General features: G+C 42.5%; 1 protein-coding gene across 1 annotated transcript in view; it reads left to right on the top strand.

Moving 5' to 3' along the window:
- Window positions 1-2,478: 2,478 nt before the first annotated feature.
- LOC124020004 (exportin-1-like) overlaps window positions 2,479-15,345 on the top strand; it is a 14,805-nt gene continuing 1,938 nt past the window's right edge. Inside the window, exons 1-5 of the mRNA XM_046335417.1 lie at window positions 2,479-2,682; window positions 2,976-3,082; window positions 6,104-6,298; window positions 7,823-7,991; window positions 13,532-13,666. Coding sequence (XP_046191373.1) covers window positions 2,625-2,682; window positions 2,976-3,082; window positions 6,104-6,298; window positions 7,823-7,991; window positions 13,532-13,666 — 664 coding nt within the window. The 5' untranslated portion in view covers window positions 2,479-2,624. The remainder of the gene's footprint in view (window positions 2,683-2,975; window positions 3,083-6,103; window positions 6,299-7,822; window positions 7,992-13,531; window positions 13,667-15,345) is intronic.

Raw genomic sequence — 15,345 nt, 5'->3', positions numbered from 1 at the left:
AATGAATCTAGTCACTCCTGTAATAATGAATCTAGTCACTCCTGTAATAATGAATCTAGTCACTCCTGTAATAATGAATCTAGTCACCCCTGTAGTAATGAATCTAGTCACTCCTGTAGTAATGAATCTAGTCACTCATGTAGTAATGAATCTAGTCACTCCTGTAATAATGAATCTAGTCACTCCTGTAATAATGAATCTAGTCACTCCTGTAATAATGAATCTAGTCACTCTGTAATAATGAATCTAGTCACTCCTGTAATAATGAATCTAGTCACTCCTGAATCTAGTCACTCCTGTATAGTAATGAATCTAGTCACTCCTGTAATAATGAATCTAGTCACTCCTGTAATAATGAATCTAGTCACTCCTGTAATAATGAATCTAGTCACTCCTGTAATAATGAATCTAGTCACCCCTGTAGTCACTCCTGTAATAATGAATCTAGTCACTCCTGTAGTAATGAATCTAGTCACTCCTGTAGTAATGAATCTAGTCACTCCTGTAGTAATGAATCTAGTCACTCCTGTAGTAATGAATCTAGTCACTCCTGTAGTAATGAATCTAGTCACTCCTGTAGTAATGAATCTAGTCACTCCTGTAGTAATGAATCTAGTCACTAGTCACTCCTGTAGTAATGAATCTAGTCACTCCTGTAATAATGAATCTAGTCACTCCTGTCACTCCTGTAGTAATGAATCTAGTCACTCCTGTAATAATGAATCTAGTCACTCCTGTAATGTAATGAATCTAGTCACTCCTGTAGTAATGAATCTAGTCACTCCTGTAGTAATGAATCTAGTCACTCCTCCTGTAGTAATGAATCTAGTCATAGTCACTCCTGTAGTAATGAATCTAGTCACTCCTGTAGTAATGAATCTAGTCACTCTGTAGTAATGAATCTAGTCAGTAATGAATCTAGTCACTCCTGTAGTAATGAATCTAGTCACTCCTGTAATAATGAATCTAGTCACTCCTGTAATAATGAATCTAGTCACTCCTGTAATAATGAATCTAGTCACTCCTGTAATAATGAATCTAGTCACTCCTGTAATAATGAATCTAGTCACTCTGTGATCATTAATTTCACACTTCTTTCATATTTTGTAAATGTTTTGTAAAGAAGCTAAAATCCCCCCAGTGAGAAGGTGACTGGATAGGACAGTGAGTAAGACAGGGTGGAGGGAGAGAGTTGTCCTGAAGAACAGTGTGTCTGATTGAAACCCATGTCAGGACTGCTATGTACATGTGTTCAGCTGCTGGAGAACACCAGGTCACAGAAAGACCTGTAGTAGTACCCCTTTCCTGTAGTCAGACCTGTAGTAGTTCCCCTTTCCTGTAGTCAGACCTGTAGTAGTACCCCTTTCCTGTAGTCAGACCTGTAGTAGTACCCCTTTCCTGTAGTCAGACCTGTAGTAGCTACCCCTTTCCTGTAGTCAGACCTGTAGTAGTACCCCTTTCCTGTAGTCAGGCCTGTAGTAGCTACCCCTTTCCTGTAGTCAGACCTGTAGTAGTTCCCCTTTCCTATAGTCAGACCTGTAGTAGTTCCCCTTTCCTGTAGTCAGACCTGTAGTAGTTCCCCTTTCCTATAGTCAGGCCTGTAGTAGTTCCCCTTTCCTGTAGTCAGACCTGTAGTAGTACCCCTTTCCTGTAGTCAGACCTGTAGTAGTTCCCCTTTCCTGTAGTCAGACCTGTAGTAGTTCCCCTTTCCTGTAGTCAGACCTGTAGTAGTTCCCCTTTCCTATAGTCAGACCTGTAGTAGTTCCCCTTTCCTATAGTCAGGCCTGTAGTAGTTCCCCTTTCCTGTAGTCAGACCTGTAGTAGTACCCCTTTCCTGTAGTCAGACCTGTAGTAGTTCCCCTTTCCTGTAGTCAGGCCTGTAGTAGTTCCCCTTTCCTGTAGTCAGACCTAGTAGTTCCCCTTTCCTATAGTCAGACCTGTAGTAGTTCCCCTTTCCTATAGTCAGGCCTGTAGTAGTTCCCCTTTCCTGTAGTCAGACCTGTAGTAGTACCCCTTTCCTGTAGTCAGACCTGTAGTAGTTCCCCTTTCCTGTAGTCAGGCCTGTAGTAGTTCCCCTTTCCTGTAGTCAGACCTGTAGTAGTACCCCTTTCCTGTAGTCAGACCTGTAGTAGTTCCCCTTTCCTGTAGTCAGACCTGTAGTAGTTCCCCTTTCCTGTAGTCAGACCTGTAGTAGCTACCCCTTTCCTGCAGTCAAAGACCTGTAGTCTCAGTCTGATGATCACTAAAGTACCCTTCTCTTAAATCTCTACCCAGTACAGCCAGAAGAGGACTGGCCACCCCTCGGAGCCTGGTTCCTCTCTAGGTTTCTTCCTAGGTTCCTGCTTTCCAGGGAGTTCTTCCTAGCCACTGTGCTTCTGCATCTACATTGCTTGCTGTTTGGGGTTTCAGGCTGGGTTTCTGTACAGCGCTTTATGACATCTGCTGATGTAAAAAGGGCTTTATAAATGACATGTGATTGGTTGACTCCCCTCTGTTAGAACGTGGACATTCTGAAGGACCCAGAGACGGTGAAGCAGCTCGGCAGCATCCTGAAGACCAACGTCCGGGCCTGTAAGGCCGTGGGACACCCCTTCGTTATCCAGTTAGGACGCATTTATCTGGACATGCTCAACGTCTACAAGTGCCTCAGCGAAAACATCTCCGCAGCCATCCAGACCAACGGTCAGTGGGGGGATGGGGTGGGCTGGGGTCTGTGTGTGTGTCCTGTCCTCATGCGTCTCTTCTCTTGGCGGTGTGTCCTTTCCTCATGCGTCTCTTCTCTTGGCGGTGTGTCCTGTCCTCATGCGTCTCTTCTCTTGGCGGTGTGTCCTGTCCTCATGCGTCTCTTCTCTTGGCGGTGTGTCCTCTCCTCATGCGTCTATTCTCTTGGCGGTGTGTCCTTTCCTCATGCGGTTGTTCTCTTGGCGGTGTGTCCTCTCCTCATGCGTCTATTCTCTTGGCGCTGTGCGTTTCAGGAGAGATGGTGACGAAACAGCCCCTGATCAGAAGTATGAGGACGGTGAAAAGAGAGACGCTCAAACTCATCTCCGGCTGGGTTAGCAGATCCAGCGACCCACAGATGGTGAGATACAGATATATATACACATCTGACAGGAAGATATTGGTGCTACATATATCAGATATATATACACATCTGACAGGAAGATATTGGTGCTACATATATCAGATATATATACACATCTGACAGGAAGATATTGGTGCTACATATATCAGATATATATACACATCTGACAGGAAGATATTGGTGCTACATATATCAGATATATATACACATCTGACAGGAAGATATTGGTGCTACATATATCAGATATATTCACATCTGACAGGAAGATATTGGTGCTATATGTATCAGGATATATTGTTACTACATACAGTTGAAGTCAGAAGTTTACACACACTTAGGTTGGAGTCCTTTTTTTCAACCATTCCACAAATGTCTTGTTAACAAACTATAGTTTTGGCAAGTCAGTTAGGACATCTACTTTGTGCATGACACAAGTCATTTTTCCAACAATTGTTTACAGACATATTATTTAACTTATAATTCACTGTATCACAATTCCAGTGTGTTATGTTCTGTTAATTACTGATGTCGCCTTTAAGGATGGAGCGCCCTTGGTCATGCGCAGTATTGTTCTATGTTATTCTGGTACTAACTAGTTTGAGTAAATGTGAAGCTCCAGTTCAATTGCTTGCATTCAGAGTCTTTCTTATTACATAAATAAGTACTAAGTGTTAAGACACTACACAGTGGGTCAGAAGTTTACATTCACTAAGTTGACTGTCCATTTCAACAGCTTGGAAAATTCCAGAAAATGATGTCATGGCTTTAGAAGCTTCTGATATGCTAATTATCATAATTTGAGTCAATTGGAGGTGTACGTGTGGATGTATTTCAAGGCCTACCTTCAAACTAAGTGCCTCTTTGCTTGACATCATGGGAAAATCAAATGAAATTAACCAAGACCTCAGAATAAATGTGTAGACCTCCACAAGTCTGGTTCAACCTTGGGAACAATTTCCAAATGCCTGAATGTACCACGTTCATCTGTACAAACAATAGTATGCAAGTATAAACACCATGGGACCACGCAGCCGTCATACCTCTCAGGAAGGAGACGCCTTCTGTCTCCTAGAGATGAACGTCTATTGGTGTGAAAAGTGCAAATCAATCCAAGAACAACAGCAAAGGACCTTGTGAAGATGCTGGAGGAAACAGGTATCTATGTCCACAGTAAAACGAGTCCTATATCGACATAACCTGAGTCCTATATCGACATAACCTGAGTCCTATATCGACATAACCTGAAAGGCCGCTCAGCAAGGAAGAAGCCACGGCTCCAAAACCACCATTAAAAAAAGTCAGACTACGGTTTGCAACTGCACATGGGGACAAAGATCGTACTTTTTGGAGAAATCTCCTCTGGTCTGATGAACCAAAAATGTGGAGGCTTGCAAGCCGAAGAACACCATCCCAACCGTGAAGCACGGGGGTGGCACCATCATGTTGTGGGGGTGCTTTGCTGCAGGAGGGGCTGGTGCACTTCACAAATAGATGGCGTCAGGAGGAAGGAAAAATGATGTGGATATATTGAAGCAACATCTCAAGACATCAGTCAGGAAGTTAAAGCTTGATCGCAAATGGGTCTTCCAAATGGACAATGACCCCAAGCATACTTCCAAAGTTGTTGCAAAATGGCTTAAGGACAACAAAGTCAAAGTGTTGGAGTGGCCATCACAAAGCCCTTACCTCAATCCTATAGAAAATGTGTGGCAGAACTGAAAAGGCGTGTGGCCGAGCAAGGAGGCCTACAAACCTGACTCAGTTACACCAGCTCTGTCAGGAGGAATGGGCATAAATTCACCCAATTTATTGTGGGAAGCTTGTGGAAGGCTACCCAAAACGTTTGACCCAAGTTAAACAATGTTTATACAATGCAACCAAATACTAATTGAGTGTATGTAAACTTCTGACCCACTGGGAATGTGATGAAAAAAATAAAAGCTGAAATAAATCATTCTCTCTACTATTATTCTGACATTTCACATTATTAAAATAGTGGTGATCCTACTTGACTTAAAACAGGAAATTCTGACTAGGATTAAATGTCAGGAATTGTGAAAAACTGAGTTGAAATGTATTTGGCCAAGGTGTATGTAAACATCCGACTTAAACTGTATATCAGGATATATTGGTACTACATATATCAGGATATATTGGTACTACATGTATCAGGATATATTGGTACCACATGTATCAGGATATATTGGTACTACATGTATCAGGATATATTGGTACTACATGGATCAGGATATATTGGTACCACATGTATCAGGATATATTGGTACTACATGTATCAGGATATATTGGTACCACATGTATCAGGATATATTGGTACTACATGTATCAGGATATATTGGTACCACATGTATCAGGATATATTGGTACCACATGTATCAGGATATATTGGTACCACATGTATCAGGATATATTGGTACTACATGTATCAGGATATATTGGTACTACATATATCAGGATATCAGGATATATTGGTACTAGACAGAAAATACTTCAACCCTAGACTGTCCAACCTGACTGTTTAAAGCAGTACGTGTCAGTCCTGTGTGTACTCCAGGAATGGATTGGGAAACTCTCCCCTTAAGAGTTTGAAAGACAACCGTGTTGGTCACTTAGTCCTTAGTAACACACACACACACACACTGACCTCAGACCTGTCCTACAGTAACCTGGTGAGAACATAACAACAACATTCCTCCCTCTGCCGCGTTGATCCGTCCGGTGTTCTGCCGCGTTGATCCGTCCGGTGTTCTGTCCGTTGATCCGTCCGGTGTTCTGTCCGTTGATCCGTCCGGTGTTCTGTCCGTTGATCCGTCCGGTGTTCTGTCCGTTGATCCGTCCGGTGTTCTGTCCGTTGATCCGTCCGGTGTTCTGTCCGTTGATCCGTCCGGTGTTCTGTCCGTTGATCCGTCCGGTGTTCTGTCCGTTGATCCGTCCGGTGTTCTGTCCGTTGATCCGTCCGGTGTTCTGTCCGTTGATCCGTCCGGTGTTCCTTCCTTCCAGGTGGGGGAGAACTTTGTTCCGCCGCTGCTCGACGCCGTTCTCATCGACTACCAGCGCAACGTCCCCGCCGCCCGGGAGCCCGAGGTCCTCAGCACCATGGCAACCATCGTCAACAAGCTGGGCGGACACATCACCGGGGAGATCCCGCAGATCTTCGATGCCGTGTTCGAATGCACGCTCAACATGATCAATAAAGTAAGTATCAGCATTATTAATAGTGGGTATTGTTCTAAACTTTCATCTTTAGAGTTTATAAAATGTACTCTTAACATGTTGATGTCGGTATGGCTGTAAATCCTTGACATAGTAGGCACAATTTGTCAAAAGTACAAACCAAACTACCAAAACATCCCAATGATGTGATTTATAAATAAATGATCTGGGTTCCTGAAAGGACTGATCTCAATAATATATAAACAACTTTTGGAAAGCTCATATTCTGAACTAGACATTAAGAGTCAATTCTACAGATCTAATTGAATCTGAACAACGCTTTAACTGGAACAGAATATGGACAAATCTGACCTTGGCATCCCATAATCTGAGGGTGTAGGAAGCATGGTTTCTGGGTGGGGAGGGAGGATGTGGGTGGGGACTGGGGGGGGATGGGTCGGGTTATCTTGTATGCATGGATTTGATTGTTTTTGTACCTGTAACCATCCTCTGAAAAAAGAAAACAAAATAAGTCAATTTAAAGAGGTAGTTCACTAAGATCCCCATTTCCATACTGACTGTAGGGGGTCACTCTCCAAGGAGTGTTCCATTTCCATACTGACTGTAGGGGGTCTCTCTCCATGGAGTGTTCCATTTCCATACTGACTGTAGGGGGTCTCTCTCCATGGAGTGTTCCATTTCCATACTGACTATAGGGGGTCTCTCTCCATGGAGTGTTCCATTTCCATACTGACTGTAGGGGGTCTCTCTCCATGGAGTGTTCCATTTCCATACTGACTGTAGGGGATCTCTCTCCATGGAGTGTTCCATTTCCATACTGACTGTAGGGGGTCTGTCTCCATGGAGTGTTCCATTTCCATACTAACTGTAGGGGGTCTCTCCATGGAGTGTTCCATTTCCATACTAACTGTAGGGGTTCACTCTCCATGGAGTGTTCCATTTCCATACTAACTGTAGGGGTTCTCTCTCCATGGAGTGTTCCATTTCCATACTAACTGTAGGGGGTCTCTCCATGGAGTGTTCCATTTCCATACTAACTGTAGGGGTTCTCTCTCCATGGAGTGTTCCATTTCCATACTAACTGTAGGGGGTCTCTCCATGGAGTGTTCCATTTCCATACTGACTGTAGGGGGTCTCTCTCCATGGAGTGTTCCATTTCCATACTGACTGTAGGGGGTCTGTCTCCATGGAGTGTTCCATTTCCATACTAACTGTAGGGGGTCTCTCCATGGAGTGTTCCATTTCCATACTAACTGTAGGGGTTCACTCTCCATGGAGTGTTCCATTTCCATACTAACTGTAGGGGTTCTCTCTCCATGGAGTGTTCCATTTCCATACTAACTGTAGGGGGTCTCTCCATGGAGTGTTCCATTTCCATACTAACTGTAGGGGTTCTCTCTCCATGGAGTGTTCCATTTCCATACTAACTGTAGGGGGTCTCTCCATGGAGTGTTCCATTTCCATACTGACTGTAGGGGTTCTCTCTCCATGGAGTGTTGTCGGTTGGTTCTCATCAATATGGCCCGTCTCTCTCTCTCCCTCCAGGACTTTGAGGAGTACCCGGAACACAGGACTCATTTCTTCTACCTGCTGCAGGCGGTCAACTCCCATTGTTTCCCAGCATTCCTGGCCATCCCTCCGGCCCAGTTCAAACTGGTGCTGGACTCTATCATCTGGGCCTTCAAACACACCATGAGGAACGTGGCCGACACAGGTGAGGCTTGAACACACACACACAAGTGCTTTCCTTTACGAATGACAGCACATGAATGAAATCATCCACATGTATTGATCACATCTTTACAAATACATTTTTTTAAAGCAGTATCCAAATCCATAGGATGTAGTGATTATAGTAGCCATATCTAGTAAAAAAACAAAGTTCCAAATGCTGGGCCTAATACGGTATATAAGAGGTGATACAATCAGTTTTGTAGTGATTCTTATGTTAATGTAAATTATATTTGCTGGTCTGTGGTGTGTAATGAGAAGCAACCAGACACTGCACTTAACACGTTTCATGAAATTGCTTTTTCCAGTTACTTAATAAGCACGCACCCATTTAGAAAATGACTGTAACAACGGTTAAATCCCCCCGGACTAATGAATACAAAAATGCTTTTATGGTTGAGAGGGAGGAGGCAAAAAGAATGACAAATGAGTCTGGATTCACATCCGATTTGGCTAAAGTACTGCAAATGAAGAAATAATGTGACTAAACTGAATGAAAACAATAAGAAACTACACTATGAAACAAAGATAAATTATATAAAGAATGATAGTAAAAAAGCTTTGGAGCATCTGAAATTACATTTGGGGCACAAAGGTAAACTCAGCTCCATCATTCATTGAATCAGATGGCTCATTAATCACAAAACACACTGCTATTGCCAACTACTTTTAATTATATATTTTCATTGGCAAGATTAGCAAATTTAGGCATGACATGCCAGCAACAAATGCTGACTTTACACATCCAAGTATAACTGATCAAATTATGAAAGACAAGCATTGTCCTTTTAATTCCGTAAAGTGAGTGTGGAAGAGAGGAACAAATGATTGTTGTCTATCAACATAATAGCGGACGATATTGGCACTCCTATTTTCCATATCTTCAATCTCAGCCAACAAGGAAGTGTGTGCCTTCGGGCCTGGAGGGAAGCTAAATTCATTCTGATACCCAAGAATAGTAAAGCCCCCTTTACTGGCTCAAATAGACAACCAATCAGCCTGTTACCAACCCTTAGTAAACTTTTGGGGAAAATGGTGTTTGACCAGACACAATGCTATTTTACAGTGAACAAATTGACAACGTGACTTTCAGCGCTCTTATAAGGAAGGGCATTCAACATGCACGGCACTTACATAAATGACTGACGATTGGCTGAGACAAATTGATGATAAAAAGGTTATGGAAGCTGTTTTGTTAGATATCAGTGCATATTTTTCACATTATTGATCATAGTCTGCTGCTGGAAAAATTATGTGTTATGGCTTTACACCCCTGCTATAATGTGGATAAAGAGTTACCTGTCTAACAGAACATAGAGGGTGTTCTTTAATGGAAATCTCTCCAACATAATCCAGGTAGAATCAGGAATTCCCCAGGGCAGCTGTCTAGGCCCCTTTCTTTTTTTCAATCCTTACTAATGACCTTTGAGTAAAGCCAGTGTGTCAACATATGTGGATGACTCAACACTATACACGTCAGCTACTACAGTGGGTGAAATCACTGCAACACTTAACAAAGAGCTGCAGTCAGTTTCAGAATGGGTGGCAAGGAATAAGTTAGTCCTAAATATTTACAAATCTAAAATCATTGTATTTGGGACAAGTCATTCACTAAACCCTAAACCTCAGTTAAATATTGTAATGAAATTGAGCAAGTTGAGGTGACGAAACTGCTTAGAGTAACCCAGGACTGTCATAGTCAAAACATGTTGATACAACAGTAGCTAAGATGGGGAGAAGTGTGTCCATAAAAAGCGCTGCTCTGCCTTCTTAACAACACTATCAACAAGGCAGGTCCTACAGGCCCTAGTTTAGTCACATCTGGACTACTACCCAGTCATGTGGTCAGGTGCCACAAAGAGGGACAGGAAAAGTACAATTGTCTCAGAATGGGGCAGCACGGCTGTCTCAGAAAGGGGCAGCACGGCTGTCTCAGAAAGGGGCAGCACGGCTGTCTCAGAACAGGGCAGCACGGCTGTCTCAGAACAGGGCAGCACGGCTGTCTCAGAACAGGGCAGCACGGCTGTCTCAGAACAGGGCAGCACGGCTGTCTCAGAAAGGGGCAGCACGGCTGTCTCAGAAAGGGGCAGCACGGCTGTCTCAGAAAGGGGCAGCACGGCTGTAACCAGAACAGGGCAGCACGGCTGTCTCAGAACAGGGCAGCACGGCTGTCTCAGAACAGGGCAGCACTGCTGTCTCAGAACAGGGCAGCACGGCTGTCTCAGAACAGGGCAGCACTGCTGTCTCAGAACAGGGCAGCACGGCTGGCCCTGAAATGTACACGGAGAGCTAACATTAATAATATGCATGTCAATCTCTCCTGGCTCAAAGTAGAGAAGAGAGATTGACTTCATCACTGCTTGTTTTTGTAAGAAGTGTTGACCAGCTGAATGCACCGAGCTGTCTGTTTAAACTAGAGGTCAGCTGATTAATCGGAAACGGACGATTAATTAGGGCCGATTTCAAGTTTTCATAACGATCGGTAATCGGCATTTTTGGACACCGATTATGGCTGATTACATTGCACTCCACGAGGAGACTGCATGGCAGGCTGACTACCTGTTATGTGAGTGCAGCAAGGAGCCAAGGTAAGGTGCTAGCTAGCATTAAACATATCTTATAAAAAACTATCTTAACATAATCATTAGTTAACAACACATGGTTGATGATATTACTAGGTTATCTAGCTTGTCCTGCGTTGCATATAATCGATGCGGTGCCTGTTAATTTGTCATTGAATCACAGCCTACTTCGCCAAACGGGGGATTTAACAAGCGAATTTGTGAAAAAGCACTGTTGTTGCACCAGTGTGTACCTAACCATAAACATCAATGCCTTTCTTAAAATCAATACACACGTATATATTTTTAAACCTGCATATTTAGTTAACATTGCCTGCTAACATGAATTTCTTTTAACTAGGTAAATTGTGTCACTTCTCTTGTGTTCTGTGCAAGCAGAGTCTGGGTATATGCAGCAGTTTGGGCCGCCTGGCTCGTTGCTAACTGTGTGAAGATAATTTCTTCCTAACAAAGACAGTAATTAATTTGCCAGAATTGTACATAATTTTGACATAACATTGAAGGTAGTGCAATGTAACAACAATATTTAGACTTAGGGATGCCACCCGTTAGATAATTCACTGAAAGAATAAACGTTTTGTTTTCGAAATTATAGTTTCCTGATTTGACCATATTAATGACCTAAGGCTCGTCTTTCTGTGTGTTATTATATTATAATTAAGTCTATGATTTGATTGAGCAGTCTGACTGAGTGGTGGTAGGCAGCAGCAGGCTCGAAAGCATTAATTCAGACAGTACTTTCCTGCATTTACTAAAGTACCTATTAGAACATCCAATAGTCAAAGGTATATGAAATACAAATGGCAGAGAGAGAAATAGTCCTATGAATACTATATTAACTAAAGCCTAAAACTTCTTACCTGGGAATATTGAAGACTCGTGTTAAAAGGAACCACCAGCTTTCATATGTTCTCATGTTCCTAGCAAGGAACTACTAACTCTTCTACTGGATGTCATAAGGTGAATGCACCAATTTGTAAGTCGCTCTAGATAAGAGCGTCTGCTAAATGACTTAAATGTAAATGTAAATGTGTAGCAGCGGTGCAATGCCAAGTGTCGGCTGGAGAGGTGTAAAGCCGCCATTGGACTCTGGAGCAGTGGAAGCACGTTCTCTGGAGTGATGAATCATGGTTCACCATTTGGCAGTCCGACGGACAAATCTGGGTTTGGTGAATGCCAGGAGAACTCTACCTACTCCAATGCATAGTGCCAACTGTAAAGTTTGTGTTATGCAGGTGAATGAGGACCCAAAAGCGACTTGGCGAAAACAGAGTCTTTAATCCAGTAAAGTAAATATACAATCATAAAGCACAATTCCACTCGTAATGACGAGAACAGACTGGAGACTCGATCATGAACTGCAGGTTGCCTCGGGAAGGCACTTGAACGTAGCAGACTCAGACACCTGCTCACCACGCAGCATCTGAGGGAAACACGACACGACAGGGCGATACACAGACACAGCACGGTGAACAATAGACAAGGATCCGACAGGACAGAAACGGAAAACAAGGGGAGAAATAGGGACTCTAATCAGGGGAAAAGATAGGGAACAGGTGTGGGAAGACTAAATGATTGATTAGGGGAATAGGAACAGCTGGGAGCAGGAACGGAACGATAGAGAGAAGAGAGAGAGGAAGGGAGAGAGAAAAAGGGGAACGAACCTAAAAAGACCAGCAGGGGGAAAACGAACAGAAGGAAAAGCAAAATGACAAGACAATATAAGACAAAACATGACAGTTTGGTGGAGGAGGTATAATGGTCTGGGACTGTTTTTCATGGTTCGGGCCCCTTAGTTCCAGAGAAGGGAAATCTTAACCCCACAGCATACAATGACATTCTAGACCATTCTGTGCTTCCATCTTTGTGGCAACAGTTTGGGGAAGGACATTCCCTGTTTCAACATGACAATGCCCCTGTGCACAAAGCGAGGTCCATACAGAAGTGGTTTGTCGAGATCAATGTGGAAGGACTTAACTGGCCTGCACAGAGCCCTGACTTCAACCCCATCAAACACCTTTTGGGATGACTTGGAATGCTGACTGCGAGCCAGGCCTAATCGCCCAACATCAGTAACCGACCTCATTCATGTAACGAAGAACTGTCGTTTCTCTTTGCTTATTTTGGGGGTGGCAGGTAGCCTAGTGGTTAGAGAGTTGGGCCAGTATCCGAAAGGTTGATGGATTGAATCCCCGAGTTGACAGGGTAAAAATCTGTCGTTCTGCCCCTGAACAAGGCAGTTAACCCACTGTTCCTAGGCTGTCATTGTAAATAAGAATTTGTTCTTAACTGACTTGCCTAGTTAAATATAGGTAAAATAAAATTTGAGCTATTCTTGCCATAATATGGACTTGGTCTATTACCAAATAGGGCTATATTCTGTATACCGCCCTACCTTGTCACAACACATTGGCCCAAACACATTAAGAAGGAAAGAAATTCCACAAATTAACTTAACAAGGCACACCTAATCATTTAAATGCATTCCAGATGACCACCTCATGAAGCTGGTTGAGAGAATGTCAAGTGTGCAAATCTGTCAAAGGCAAAAGGTGTCTACTATAAAGAATCGAAAATATATATTTTTATTTGTTTAACATTTTTTTGGTTACTACGTGATTTCATAAGTGTATTTCATAGTTTTGATGTCTTCACTATTATTCTATAATGTTGAAAATAGTCAAAATAAAGAAAACCTTTGAATGAGTAGGATACTTTGGACAGTTTTTAATATTTTTGCTTTGTTATTATGGGGTATTGTGATGTCATTATGGGGTATTGTGAGGTCATTATGGGGTATTGTGTGTCGATTGAGGAAAAAAACAATAATCAGTTTTAGAATAAGGCTGTAACGTAAGAAAATGTAGAAAAAGTCAAGGGGTCTGAAAACTTTCGAATGCACTGTATATGAGAATATATATTGTGTATGTTCCTGTGGCAGGCCTTCAGATCCTCTACACTCTACTGCAGAACGTGACTCAGGAAGAGGCTGCAGCACAGAGCTTCTACCAGACATACTTCTGTGACATCCTCCAACACATCTTCTCTGTGGTCACTGACACATCACACACTGCTGGTGAGTACAGACATACTTCTGTGACACACACACACACACACACACTGCTGGTGAGTATAGTACACACACACACACACTGCTGGTGAGTACAGTACACACACACACACACACACTGCTGGTGAGTACAGTACACACACACACTGCTGGTGAGTACAGTACACACACACACACACTGCTGGTGAGTACAGTACACACACACACACTGCTGGTGAGTACAGATGCTCACTGACACATCACACACTGCTGGTGAGTACAGATGAGCATGCACACACACACACACACTCTCTGCCGGTGAGTACAGTACACACACGGATGCAACGCACACACACACACTGACGATGAGCACGCACGCACGCTCATGCACACGCACGCACACACACACACACTCACTCTCTGCCGGTGAGTACTGAATACAAACACACACCCCAGCGAGCACATTTGGTTCCTTGGAAGTTGTGGGAACTGTGTGTTTTGTTCCCATTGGTTCTGAGAACGAAACCGTACGTTTCCTGACTGGTAAACGAAACGTTTTTTTAACTTTCTGAGAACGGAAGTGAACATTTTTCCTGTTCTGGTAATGGACATTTTTAGTTTGCTGGGAGGTTCTGAGATCGTTTTACTCTGGTTCCTTGAAAGTTTTCCTAGAAGGTTTTATTAATTCTCTAAGAGGTTATTTTGAGGTTTAAAAAAAAAAACTTCCTTAAAACTTTCACTGAATGTTTCAATGAGACTTGTAAAAACACTGCTAGGTTATTTTGGGTTATTTTTTAACTCCACGCACTGATATAATACATGGAAATGAATTTCCTTTAATCATGAGAACACATAGTGATGGGGGGGGAAATGTACACAGTTACATATTGGGATATTATCTTTGATGATGTTTTGGTTTGATAATATTATGTTAGTGCTAGTTGGCTGTACTTTGACCAAAACTCCAGTATTTTTCCTTCAATTTGTTTTCAGCACTTTTATATCCAACTCATTGTCTCATGGTTCTCTCTTGTCCCTCATATGGCGAGAAATATGTTTGGAACATCAATTCGCAATAAAATCACAGTATCAAATAGATATAATATCAGCTAAGTATTGTGATATCGTACCGTGAGGTCTCTGGCAATTCTCAGCCCTACAAGCACATTTCTGTTTTATTGTGACACGGCATCAGTGGGATTCTAGCCTATAATCTTCTATTCTCTATCCATTGAATTAGTCCACTGCACCGCCAGGATGCAGCTTGCATGCCATGTTTTTAACTCATACAAAGCAGTTCCTTTTAGTCTATTCAAACAGACCCCATTTCAAAGGAAACCAAGACTCATTAAGATCAGCTGTGGCCAATCAGTGGGCGTGGCTAACACCTGAACACACTTAACAAGATGGAGGATAGACGGTTTTGTTGATGCTGAGAACAGAATGTATATGTTTTTAAATAACATTCTTAGAATGTTACTAAAGTTTACAGAATGTTTTCTTCACGTTCTGAGAATGTATGTTTTTTCCAATTACATTCTTAGAACGTTCTCTGAACGTTACTAATGTTTTCTTGTGTTTTTTTGTAATGGAAAGTTTCCTTAACGTTCTTGGAACAAATTGAGAACATGATTTTAAATAGAACCACGAGGAAATCTGTAGGAAATGTTATGCTGAATTACTGAAATTCCGACAGAATAACTTTG

This window comes from Oncorhynchus gorbuscha, unplaced genomic scaffold, assembly GCF_021184085.1.
Source record: "Oncorhynchus gorbuscha isolate QuinsamMale2020 ecotype Even-year unplaced genomic scaffold, OgorEven_v1.0 Un_scaffold_745, whole genome shotgun sequence".
In the NCBI taxonomy this organism is placed as follows: Eukaryota; Metazoa; Chordata; class Actinopteri; order Salmoniformes; family Salmonidae; genus Oncorhynchus; species Oncorhynchus gorbuscha.
The sequence above is the reverse complement of the archived record's forward strand: the minus strand, read 5'-3'. Positions and strand labels throughout refer to the sequence as shown.